The 13,347-nt window shown below is 38.0% G+C and overlaps 1 protein-coding gene across 3 annotated transcripts in view; it reads right to left on the bottom strand.

Moving 5' to 3' along the window:
* SVEP1 (sushi, von Willebrand factor type A, EGF and pentraxin domain containing 1) overlaps positions 1-13,347 on the bottom strand; it is a 120,729-nt gene that overhangs the window by 93,050 nt on the left and 14,332 nt on the right. For all 3 annotated transcript variants that reach the window (XM_042015336.1, XM_042015337.1, XM_042015335.1), the window contains exons 2-3: positions 10,827-11,082; positions 9,463-9,639 (exon numbers count right to left, since the gene is read on the bottom strand). In XM_042015336.1, coding sequence (XP_041871270.1) covers positions 9,463-9,639; positions 10,827-11,082 — 433 coding nt within the window. The remainder of the gene's footprint in view (positions 1-9,462; positions 9,640-10,826; positions 11,083-13,347) is intronic.

Genomic DNA, 13,347 nt, shown 5'->3' with positions numbered 1-13,347 from the left:
AGAATACTGCCTCTCTACAGTTTTCAATACCACCTATGTGTATTTCCAGATATGAGTTTCACTAGGGGAACACAGTGAGAATTTAGCAAGCACTTTTCTGCCATAAAACCAAAAACCAGAGCTGACGCGGAGCTTGACAATAGTCAGAGGAATGCTGTACTCTCAATTAATCTGTGAAGTTTTAACCAACGAACAGGCTGGAGTTAATGGCAATAATCTGTAAAAAAATGACATGCAGTATTAGTAGCCTCAACGCAGAAAAGTTCTTGTACTTTATCTTCCGGAATTTTTGTTTGAGAAACAAACCCCATGCCACAAGGAGATGGCAATTTTGCATGGATACTTACTAGCCTATACAAGGGAACACACTTTCTTTGAACTTTTTTGGGGCAAAAGTTTGTCCTTTTTTTTTTTGCTATCTTCAGAATGTTTCTTTTGATGTCAGGGAAAAAAAAAAACCAGCATATTTTCTTAATGGCCAGGAGAAAGATCTGAAGTTGTTAAAATAAGTGCAGGTCTGTGTAAAATCAGTGCATCTGCCCATACCTACACAGATGGGAGATTTTTGCCGTTTCTCTAGGCTTTACACTGCTTAAAACCTGCAATTTAGTGCCTAATTTTATAGGGTTTTGTTTCAAATCTGTCAGGTCCAAATTATATCTAAATGACATGACTATAATTAGACCACACACTGCTTTCCATTAACTATGTTTTACTCACTTCTGTATCATCACTGTTTCCCAACTCCCCACCAGCCCCAAGGTCCATTCATTCTTCCTAGTCTTATTGACTAAAAATTCTCCTATTCAATAAATTTCAGTCTAGGGAGAAAAAGTTCAACTTCTCAAACCACCTTCAGGTGCCAGTTCTACTACAAGATCTGCATTGGAAGTATTGAGTTGTTGTTCTGGCTTTGTTTTGCATGGTTACAAATGAAACCCTAGGGTTTTGACCTGAAGTGGTTCCCATTTCTACACAGAGTCCTGATTCTGTTTTCATCAAATCACCAACAAACCCAGTAAAAAACAATTTCCTGTTTCACAAAATTGATCTGTGCTGCTGCTTTCTCATTCCCTAGGGACCGGATCACACTCCACTATGCAGTCAGCATTGTTTCAGGTTGAGAAATTTGGGCTACCTGCAGCAGATTTTAGGCCGATAGAAGAAAACGTGGGTGCTTATAGACAGTCAACCCAACTGCTCCATTCCGGCTGCTGAGTACTTGGCAGATATAATCAGTTTATAATGGAATATCTGCAGCCTATATGCTGTGATTCTTCTCCAAGATGAGTGTGCTTTTGGACCCTTTTCATCACAGTGTTTTTTCCACCATACGCTTCTTGGTGTCCATGGTCTTTTCTTGAGTGGTACTAGAATGTGAAGTGCTTCTGGACCCCTGTGGGTCTGAAGAAACAGAGAATGTGGGAGCAAGGAGCACAACTGCAGAGGACAGAGAGGGCTCTTCCCTGAAGTAATTGTGAAATGATCTGAGGAACCTGCCAGACAATTTTCCACAGAGAGCACAGAGAAATGAGCTGGATGGGACTGAACCAAAGAGGCAGCAGAAAAACAATCTCATCCCTTCTCACTACGATGTTTATGCCTTATGAGGGTGGTAGACAAGTGAAGAAACCTCTATATTGCTTTTCAGGTACACAGTCCTTGAAAGGATTTGCTTACGTCAAAATCTGCAAACAAATGACTTATTCAGATGTGGTTATGATTGATGAGCTTTGTGCACCTTTACTTCTAAGTTTTCTTCCCCCTCTCAGCAAGACCAAGGCAAGTAACAGGTCACCACCTCTGAACATTTGCAATTGCTGCAAATTGCATTTTTTACACAGTACTATCATATTGGGAGAGAAGTAGATAATTTTGTTTAAAATGTTGAAAGGAACAGTAGTCTTTCTTACAGTGAAAGCACTTTGCAGTATTCCCTGGCTTGGGTAAAGTAAATTTCACAGCATAAGGCAAGACAAGGATTTTTTTAAAAAAGGAAATATTCCTACACCTCACTTCAATGTGAAACTGATTCTGAGAGATAAGAGTCAAATTTGTTTGACAGTGTGACAAATACACTGTATACAATCCATCAAAATCCAAATGTAGAGACACAGGGGATGCCTGATTTTGTCACAATGAGAGTGCTATGCTCAAGTCCAGTTAAATGAATCAACTTTGACAAGACTTCCGGTGCAACTTTATGACAATAGAAATCATGATACTTATGCGCAACCTCACAGGTACTAAGATTAAAACTTGCAAGTTAACTGTAGCAATTACTTTCTAGGAATTACTTAAGTAGTTAAATGTGAAGCTTCAGAGCCTCGGAGACCCACCGGGAACAAAGTAAGTAATTAAAACAAATTTTAAGTCTCTTAACCTCTCTCCTCACTTCAAAATTAACACTTTGCTGTATACTGCTATCTCGTTTTGTCCTTGATGCACTGTTTCAAGAATTTAAATCTTTTCTTCTCTAAGACAAAAGTTACTTAAAAGCTCACAGAATGCTAAGATGTCTGCTTTTAATTTGTGAGATGGCACAAATTCAGGAACAATATGTCTATGAAAACATCCTGGCTATGTGTTTCTGAAAAGGCAGTGAAAGTAAGATGACACTATGTGATCCACAGAGGTAACCAAAGAACGTTGCAGTAGAAGACTTTTCATTAAGGATTTCAAGGGACAACTATTCCAGTAAATGCCTGCTATGATGCCAGTCCCAATCCTAAAATAGATTCTCAAATCTGCAGGACCAGTCAATGGCTTATCAAAGGCCCTTATTAAAATGGTTTGAGCCTAAACTGTTTAAAAATCAGCGACAACTGGCTGATGAACATTTTAAGCAGTTAAAGACGGCATGTCCAGGGCAGATTTTGTAAACCACCACTTCTCCCAGGACTGCACCACCGAAAAAGGATGTTTTCATACCATGTACAATCTCAGTGAAGGGAGCCTGCTTTTCATCCTGTCTAGAGTCTCAGGACAAAGCCCAGGCTTAAAAGTAATGGTTTTGCAGTCATTTAATGAAAGGCTAAACCTAGCAGGTACTGTATTTACACTTTTTTTTTAACCTTTTTCATTAGAATGACTGCCTGAAATGTTTACCTTGTGGATAAAGGACACATGGAGACAGGCTCCGTGGAGAGCCTAAGTCCGATTGACACAGAAAGCTGAAGATTATTTCTGTGTCATGTCTATTTGTAATCAGAGTATGGTTTCTGCATCTCTCAAGCCCTCCAAGTGGTTGATTTTTTTCTCCTCAAATTGCACCTATGTTCTGGAGGCTTTATTTTCATGACATTTGGAGATGACCAAGATATATCACTTCGAAGATAAGGAAAAAAGAGTAAGTTGTATATCACTTTCTAACATTCCAACAAATTTATTTCAGACACAGTTCTGTACTTAATAGGAAAGAGTCTGGTTTAGCATAGAAACTTATTTTCTAAAGCCTCAGATGACGTCTAGATGGAAAGGATGAATCTTTTCAATACTATGTACAGATGCAAAATTATATACTCTGCTTTTCTGGTCTGCATATGTCAAAATTGAATCTGGGTATTCACCTTCACCCTACAACTTCATTTGTTAGAGAAATTCCTCAGAAATGGTGCAGAAATGCAGAGAAAACTTTTTTGTTGGTAGATTTTTTTTTTTTCAGTTTTTGGGTTTTCTTTGCTGCGACAGTTCCTTTAAAATTCAAGGGGGACAAGTTACGTGGTACAGAGAAAAAAAACCCCCACATACCATAGAAACATCGTTACCCATATTAGATATCATGTTACAATTTTTTCTTTTGCAACAGACGATTTATATAGTTGACACACAAGGTGAAGAGTCACTCAGTTCCAAGGACTTGATCCAGATCGCATTGATAGTAGTGGAGATACTCTTACCCACTTCAACTGGCTTGTCTAAACTACAGATATGGGGAAAACCCACCTGCAGCTTCATGTGCTAGTTATTTACATGAAAAAACCTGTACCAAATTGACTAAGAAAACCCCCTTTTTTACAATTTTGCAGGCAAAGTCCTTGTGGATTGATATTAAAACTTTTTTTTTTTTTATGGAGAGCTCACTGTCTGACTCTACGGTTTGTTTAAGAGCTTTTCTGATGGACTAAATCTGTCTTTAAATTCACTGCCAGAAATGCTCCATCTTCATAAAGCAGGTTGTACAGGTGGCCAACAAATGACTTTGTGTCAGAAGTCACTTAAAAAACCAGCAAAGGTACTGTAGGATCATGCAGCTACCTCCATCTCCATCAGTCATTCCTACAAAATAAAAAAAAAAAAAAAACAAACCAACCCAAAGCCTCTCCTGATATGAAGAATACACTGACAACACACTTTTAAATTTTCAAACCAAGGGATTTATTTCTATTGTGTGCTCCATTTTGAAAAATCTTGCAGCATCCAATTAAGTTTTTCCCTCAGCCTTGCTTTGCTTCCTATAGCAACAAGCAGGAGAACCTGTACCCTAATTTCCAGAAGCAAGAGCAGGAAATACTGCACTTCAAGGGATGAATTTATGAGAAAGCAGATTTAAATGTAAAAAATCTGGAATAGCATGTCTGCATGCTTCCAGATGTGTTTATTTTGCACACAAAATATTTGTAAAAGCCATTTTCTTCAGTCCTGTTTCTTACATTATTGTTTTCAGTCTTAAAAAAATTTTTTAAAGGTAATCAACCTACTAAACTTCTGTAGCCATGCCTATAGTATCTGGTTTTTATTTCCACCTTTCTCATCCACTTGTCTTCCAGTACTCTCAGCAGAAAACCACTGGAAAACTGATTTACATTTCTCTTGTACTCACCTCTTATGATGTTATGACACCCTCACTAGAAAAACACATTTACATTTCTTTTGTATTTAACCATCATGATGTTGTCCTGAAACTCTTACCCATAAAGACTCACAAAATTTATAAGAAACAGAAAAAAATACACAGAATAGCAACAAGGAATATTTTTGCCAGTGTTAATTACGCATCAATTCAGCATTACTTAGTTACAGGCATTTTGCATCCTTGCTCTTGGTTTAGATCCCTCCTCCTTACATGACAGCCAGGCAATTTGACACAGTGTATTCACAATAGAACCTCTGTGTATTGTCACAGATGGAAAGCCACTCAAAAGAGGCTGCAATAAAGGAAGACTAAATTACAAATAATAAAGTATACAAAAGTATCTCATCCCCCCAAAGGGTTACAGAAATGGGATCATGATTAAAGAGCTGTTCAGTAAAAGGGGCGAATCACATGTTGACAGATGTTGTACACAGAGAAAGGTCTCTCCAGTAAAACTTTTCTGTCTCTACAGCAGGTGAGTCTAACTCCTAAGTCTTTCCAAACTGTGAAGGTTTTGAAAGCATTTAATTAAGGCTTCATTAAGCACATACATCCCAACTTCCTTGCAGATGTAAAATTTTTATTTGCTTCCTTGTTTTGGTATATCAAGATCTGCAGGGTTATATGACACAAAATACCACACTAGCAGCCATTTGACACTTTGAAGAAATGCCCCTTTTTCAATTTATCAGTTTTCATTGGCTGCAGGTCTTTCAGAGAGCCCTCTTTTACTGACAGCTAAGTTAGAACTGAAGAGTGTTTTTTTGGCTTAGAAATTAAAAGCAAAGGAGAAGAGAGGAATCAAAGCAGACTCCCACCCAGTTTTAAGATGTAGAATCAATGAATGAAAGCATAAAATAGCACTGCTTTGTGAGACAGCAAGAAGCTAAGTTCTAAGAGCTTGAGAATCTGCAGTTCCATAAACTAATTCAAACCTTCAGATTCAATAGGAAAATTTAGCCTGAAATCTTACTGTGCTTGGAGACATTATCAACACTCTTCTTCACACTACCTTTCTTGCTTTCTTTTCCCTCCCTTTCTGTCAGAATCTCTGTACTGTTGGTGGTTTTCCTCCAGATCCATGGTAGGCACTTACTGAAGAGTATAGTTTCATTAACCCAGTAACTCCTCTAGAGCAGCTAAAGAAATACCTCACATAAAGAAATATTGAGAAAGGGTGATTCAGCTTCTGGGGAGTAGAAGCTCCTGTCAAAAGCAAGGGAGGAAGGAGACAGCATGGCAGCAGAAATATTTACTTTCCTTTGACTAGACCATTGGACACACCACCGGAATTAAAGTTCTTCCTGTGTGATTAAGAAAAGAACTCCCAGTAATACATTAAACACAGAAGTTTCTTTCTAACTAGAAAGATAGCCATTTTATGAACATCAGGTTTTGTTTTGCATTCTCAACAGGAACAATCCTGAAAACCTCATGGAAAAAATGCTCAGATGAAAACTGGCTCCTCAGTCCAAGAAACCACAAAATGCAAATCTTCCCTGCATTGCTGGATGTACATATCCCCGGTTTAAAGTCTTTTCAGTAATGTGTTCTGAATTAATATTTGTTAAAAAAAAGGAAAAAAAAGTTAAGTTTTCACATGTTTTCATGTTTCATTGGAAAGGCTCTTCAGAAATCTAATCTATGTGGTGTTTTGAAGCCAAAACTGTTGCCCTTGTGGTTATGCACATGATTACTGATATGCTGCATATTCCTAAATAAAAGCCTAGGCAACCTATTAAATATTCATGCATATGGTGGAATTCAATAATTATACCCAAGCAGTGAGCTAAATATAAACAAAAGAATGAATAACCAGCCTAGACTAGAAGGAATGAAGTTACTCGTTCTGCCCTGTGAGCTGCACATCATCTTTTTGGATACCTTGTGCTGCAAAAAATGGGGTCTACATGTTAGAAAAAAGAAACTAGTGGTTGTAAGACAACAGTTTCCTAACCTCCCCAATAACTGTGATGCTTCTTAGGAGTAACTGATGAGGTGAACATGATGGGTCCCACCTTTATCTGCATCATCTTGAACCTAAAAGGTCATCCAACCGAAGAGACCACTTAAAACAGAGCTTTCCAAGGAGAGTCCTACTGAAAAAAAATTGTGAAAAGGCCATATTAAAGACATAGATTCTAATCTCCTAAGAGAGAGAAGAAGATACAAATGGAGATCTGGACATTTGTTTTACTCTCCTATGAAAGGTGCAGTTGATTTGAACAACTCGCCTTTTATTGATGAAATGGAAAAAAGAGTCTTAATGAAAAATCACAAGATTTATTTTTGCTGCCTTCTGTATTTTTCTTTGGTTGTCTCTGGTTTGAACCTCAACATTTGTAATCAAGGAAAAGAAGGAGAAGAAAAAGTGAAGAGTTACTGAAGAGGAGGTGTTTATGCACTCTGCAATACTTGGGAACTGGTTACAATCCTGCCTCCATTTTTCCTCTCTCTCCCTTCCTTTGCCACAATCATCACAGATGTCTCTGGCCACATGAAGTTCCCAGTGTACGCCAAGAAGTTTTGTTTGGTTTGCTTTTTAAAGTAGAGAACAGTTGGTCTGTTCTTCCTTCAGTCGCACATCATCAACAATATTACAAAGAGTGGGAGGGGACACTGAATTTCTGCTTTTCAGCACAAAGCATGTGGCTCCTATTTAGTTTTACAGAAGCTTTCTAGAGAGTGTTTTCTGGTAATTATGAAAGTAAAAAATTGTTAGGATTTTACATGTTATTCTGATGCCTCGCATTTAAAACTACAAACAACAGTAAGGTGGTATAATGAAAAGCACAAGAGCATACAGAATATAACCAGAGAAGAAACACAATAGCAAAAATAACCTACTTCACAGAAAAACAATTTCCCTCTTAATTCAAATTCTTTTAAAAAAAAGCCTTACTGTACTAGGGAAGCATAGGCTAGTGGTGTATCTTCAGGTTTTGCCAAAAAATGCTAAAAATAGTCCAATTAAAATTGAAGTCCTGTCACTGTAAACTTGCCACAAATCCTCCTGCACGTTATAGAGTGACGAAAAGTTAAGATGCATTCTTAAGATTCCTCATGTTTTACAAATCCACAGCTATGCTCAGATGTGAAATGTTTAAAAAAAAGGTTGAAATCCTTTTCAGAATAAAAGATTTCAAAATAGGCTGTTTTAAAGAACATGTATTCTCTTTTTTTCCTGTCTGTCTTGAAGAATGCAAGAGTTGAAGAGAGAATACATAAAGAAAAGGTTTGAGTTACTTAGGTCAAATTCTCCCTAAAGTACACGTATGCAACTTCAGTTGCCATCACAGAGCAGATGGCTGCAATCATCAGCTTACTGGCAGTGTATCTAACACCAGACCCTCCTACAAACTTATTTCAGAAGCACCTACCAAAGAAGCAAAATTGAAAACTTTTGTCTGCAGCTGCAAAGTGCCCATTTTAAGAAATCTGACATTTACCATTTTTGGTGGCACTTGAAATGTACACTTACCCCATCAAAAGACCCTTTCATGTAGAAAGGGAAGCTCTAAAATGATGGTCCTGCTCTCTTTAGGAACAGCTCAAAGCAATATTTAATGATACGAGCTACTGATAGAGGTAGAAATGCTGTATCTATTCTGTTCATTGCTTACTATGGCACTCAAAGCGAAGGAAAATTAATGACAAAAGAAAAAAATACGATGAAAATGTGGTCTAAATAAATCAGAATTGAAAATAAGCAAAATTGAATAGTGTATCTGTTTAGAATTAATTGAGAACACAAGAAAGCTACAGCTACTTACATAAAATACGATTCTGATCCAATGTGCTAGTGCTGACATTGATTCCTAACTACATTCCTCTACTCATATTGCACTCAAAACCCAATGAATTTCTGCTTACCTACTGAAAAAAGGAAAGGTATTCCAGAGGAACAAGTTGAATTACAATGTGATAATTGGCAGGGAGTATAATACAACTTTACAGATCAACTTCTGCAAAGAAGTGTAAACTGTTGTTATTTTAACAATACTTTGAATGCATATGAGTAAAAGGGCTTGTCCAAAAAGTAGTAGCAAAACCAGTATCAGTGAAATGTCCCAATGACAAGCCTCTGCTTAGTGACTCAAATGTTTTCTTCCTGTATAGTAACTGGAAGTCATAATGAGAAATTAAAGCACATTTACATGACTGTAAGTTTTGCTCAGAATTTGTCCTGCAAAGATCCACAATTGTAGGCCCCTCTCCAAACAGGACAGTTTGTGAAAGTTCGTCATGAGGGAAAAATGTACTATGAGCACTTGAGGGAAAAAGATATTACCTCAGACTTGGTAAACTCATAGTCACAAATTTCCCGTGTGCTGTGTTTCAGGGAAGCTTTACTTTGTCAGAGGACTTGCCCTGTTCTTATCTCTTTCCTGTGCATCTCTTTGAGCTACTGCTGAAGACGAGGTATGAGGTGAGTTTGACTGCTAGAGCTATTCTATGTCTTCAGCCAGAGAGCTTTCCAGAAGCCTTGGAAGCATTTTGATGCAGGTTCATAGCCATAATCCCAAACACATCTTTTAGCTCTCAGATAGATTAGCCATGTACTCAGACCATACAGAGAAATCCAAATACTGAGACACGAGACTCACCTGTACATTCATGTTGTAGTCCTTTACCATAGTATCCTTTTTCACAGATACACTCAAACTGGCCAGTGTGAGTGCCACATTTACAGCTTGCCATGATGTCACAGCAGTTTTCGTTTGCCTCGCAGAGGTACGAACAATGCGATATATCTTCTTGGATATAGCTGCCAGAGGGCAGGTCTGGAATTGTATCAATTCATTAACAAAGAATTCAAACAAAAGTAATCCCACCATCTCACATTATATCATTAGTGAAACATTTGTTAAAAACCCTAGGCTCCAGTTCCAAGTACTAGTGGTGGCAGCATGAAGCAGAGCCTTGCTATGCTCAGCATGCGAAAGATTGGTGTCCTTATTCTGGAAAAAGGCTCACTGAAATCCACAGTACACTCAGATTTTCTCACTCAGCTTCATTGGAGTCTAGCACTGCCAGAATGCAGTCTCACTGACAACAGAAGCTGTTGAGACAGCTTTTACCAGCTTTGGTGGATGCCATATTTGGCATCAGAAGAACATTTGGTCATGGCATGTAAAACCAGTTGGTCATATTATAAAATAAAAATCTTTGGCACATTCACATAAGCCAATCCAACCTTACCTGGAACAAACAGGCTGGCTACAAAGCACCAGAAAAGCTTATTTTATACCGCTTATTTTAAAGTAGCACAGTTTAAAAAGTTATAGCAAATAAATTCAAATGGGTAGCCTGACGGATGTTCTAAGCCTCAATCAAGCAGTACTGCCAAACAAATGTTTAATCATGAGTTCTCACTTGCTTGTCTAAACCTACTCTATTTTTCAGGAAGAACCTTTTTTTTTCAGAATATAGCAGATTAAAATAGGGCAAAAACACAGTCCAAACAACTTTCCACCTCTTCCTCTTTCCAGTTTTACTGTGTCTATAAGGTCATAAACTCAAATTGTATTGACCCTTACACAGAGAGATCTCGATCAGTTCTGAACAGGTTTACTGTTGTTGCTGTGTGAGATATCCTAAAGGTATTAAGTTTAGTTCTAAGGTGTACATTAGATGCCTCTTGTACCTGACTACAAGGTTCATCCATTCAAGCACAAGCTACACTGGGCCAAGAGCATAGTCTGTTCTTCACGGACAAAAGGAAGAGCTCAATGGATATAAATATGTATATACATCAGTGAGGAGAATTTTGCTCACATCTTGTTGGTGATGAGTTAAGCCAGATAAAGTTTATCCTTTTAACTGATGGACAAACACCTCTGCTAGAAAGTATGAGAAAAATAAAAAGGCAATCAACACTACATGAAATGTAAATGCAAGACAGTACTGGAGATCTTTCTATTCAGACCTCTCTGCTCCCTGTAGATGTCTGAGGTTAGGACATTAATACCTTCATGAAGAGCTCTGCGTGCCAGAGCTTCAAATTCAGCGAAACTGTGAAGCAGATAACAGTGATCTTCTTTTGGATGGGATGCCATATCATTCAGTTCTCGGATATTCCCTTGCCATATTCCAAAGGTGAAGATCTCCACTCCAAGTTCACGCAAGGATGCCGCAATGGGTCTTGGGTCTCCCCCATTGGAATATCCATCAGTAATGAGAAATATCACTTTTGTAGCATTTCCTCGGGCATGCCGTAGTATTTGCTGGAAGAGAAAATGAAATTGCACACCTCAGCAAAGGGTTAAGAGTGATTGATCTGTACACTGCTTCCTCCTTTATATGACTCCTTTTATTTGAATTATACAGCTAATTAAGCCCTTGCAAGATCACCCACTATAGCAAAGGTCAAACATCTGCACATGGAGCCTGTGGTTGAAGAAGGCCAACCACTGGGTCACACTTTAGGTGGTCACAGTTTGCACAATCACAGAAACCCTGACACAATATGAAATGAGACACTCTTCATTCTGATTGATAAAGTTCAGATTGCATCAGATTCAGCAATGATTCTAACCAGAGCTTAACTGACTTTTTTCAGACTGAAGTTTAAATAGGTAACACAAACAATTGAAATCAAGTGCAAGACCCAAAATACAATCTAACATATTTTAATGTAATCTTTTGTTTCGATCTACTAAACTATAAACCCTACTGCTGATTTATTGTGAGTCCTCTCCTAAGAAGAATTTGGACTGTTGGTTATTTTAAACCCAGCATAACATTCCCCATTTGTCCCTGTTGAATGGTGCTTTCTTCCCTTACAACGGTTTGCTAAGATCACTTTAGATTGTCCATCATGGCCTTAAAAATGCCTGTAGTCCCTTCCACCCTGCTGCTCGCTCTTTCTAATAGTTCACACAAAGCATGTGTGACACTACTCAGTACTGCCTGAGTGAGAACATGCCCCATAGGTTCCTGCCCATTTCAACCTTCCAGTCTGACAATGCAATAGTGCTAATTATTCTCCAAGTAAATTTGATTGTTGGATGAGGAAGAGCACCAACAAGAAGCCACACTATGGAGTTACCATGCTGATGATTAGCCTCTGTCTGTCAGAGCACTGAGTAAATAAGGGATGACCACCAACTTCCTAAATGTGGCCAGCTGCTGTCCACAATCCTGAAGCAGGGGATTGTGAAGATGTATTTTCTCCATCCCCTGGGAGCTTACATAGAAAAAATTAGATGCAGACTTCTGATTTGGTAGCAGGCAAATTATGACCCTGTTTATTTCAAGAACAGATTGTACCATGCTACAATCAATGCAGAAGACCACATTTAATAAACCTTTGAATGATACTCCAAAAGTCATGTCATTGTATGATGAGTAGGTAAGCGTGCTTAAGACACCCTTAACGAGCACAAACTCCAAAACCAGAGATCAACCAAACTGAGCCATTTTATTACAAAATCTTTGTGTTAGTCTTATGAAGTAAAATTGTCTGGCTTTCACCTCATCCAAAAGCTTACTAGCTAGGCCAATCTAAATAACCTGCAGAGTTTTTAAACCCCTTCTCAGCAAGCCAAGCCACATTTCAGGACAGTTGGATTTTGATTTGTCAGTTCGCTGATTTCAGGTAGATACTAAGCAAAAACATGCACACACACCATAAATCAAAGCACATACCATTGGCACTGTGGTCTGAGAGACTGCCAAGCAATGTTCTGCTGTTGGGCTTGATTTTATTACTACTTGTATGCAAAACCCAAAGGGAGTGAAACCAAATTCTCTTGCAGACAAAAATACCCTCCACAAATCAAACTTATTGTTCCTCATATTGCTTAAGTCATAAGTGGAAAACCAGAATGAAGTGGGAAAACAGAATGAAGTGGGAAACCAGAATGAAAAGAATCAGGAAGAAAAAGACAAGACAAAAGACAACATGAAGACAAACAGTAGGAAAAATGTACAAATGCCTCAGTTCAAAATGCATTCTGAAACTGACGCTCTAATACAAGTGACATTGCAGGCAGAGAGGATAGTGCTGTTTATAATTAACACATATAATTAACATATTTAGCATTAACTGTGCTATTTTAAAATAAAATATAAGCAACTTAAACTTCTATCCAACTTCTTAAGTATTCAGGCTGAAATTCTCCACTCAGGATGTTTGTTTAAAGCTATTTCAGTAAAAATGGCCTTTTTTTTTAAAAACAAGACAAGGAAAACATGTGTTCCATCCATACTCACTTGGTTTTGGCAACTGTAGCATCTCTGAGCTCTGGAAAAAGAACCTTCAATCTGCAAATCACATAATAAGCATGCAAAAATATGCCCCAAATATATGCAAGTTGCGGAATGTGTGTAACTGAGGAAGAAACCAAAACTTAGACAGGGTTAAGAGACATAATGGAGATTGCCAGTGCAATTCTCTGAAGATTCCACCTACATGCAGATTGCTCCAGCAGAATATGATTTCAACTTGTGATTGTGTCATAACATGTACAGAAGGGGGAGCAAAGCTT

The sequence above is a fragment of the Corvus kubaryi genome, unplaced genomic scaffold (assembly GCF_017639235.1).
Source record: "Corvus kubaryi isolate FWS band 111438036 unplaced genomic scaffold, C.kubaryi_AGA036_p1.0 split3-37296, whole genome shotgun sequence".
Lineage (NCBI taxonomy): Eukaryota > Metazoa > Chordata > Aves > Passeriformes > Corvidae > Corvus > Corvus kubaryi.
The sequence above is the reverse complement of the archived record's forward strand: the minus strand, read 5'-3'. Positions and strand labels throughout refer to the sequence as shown.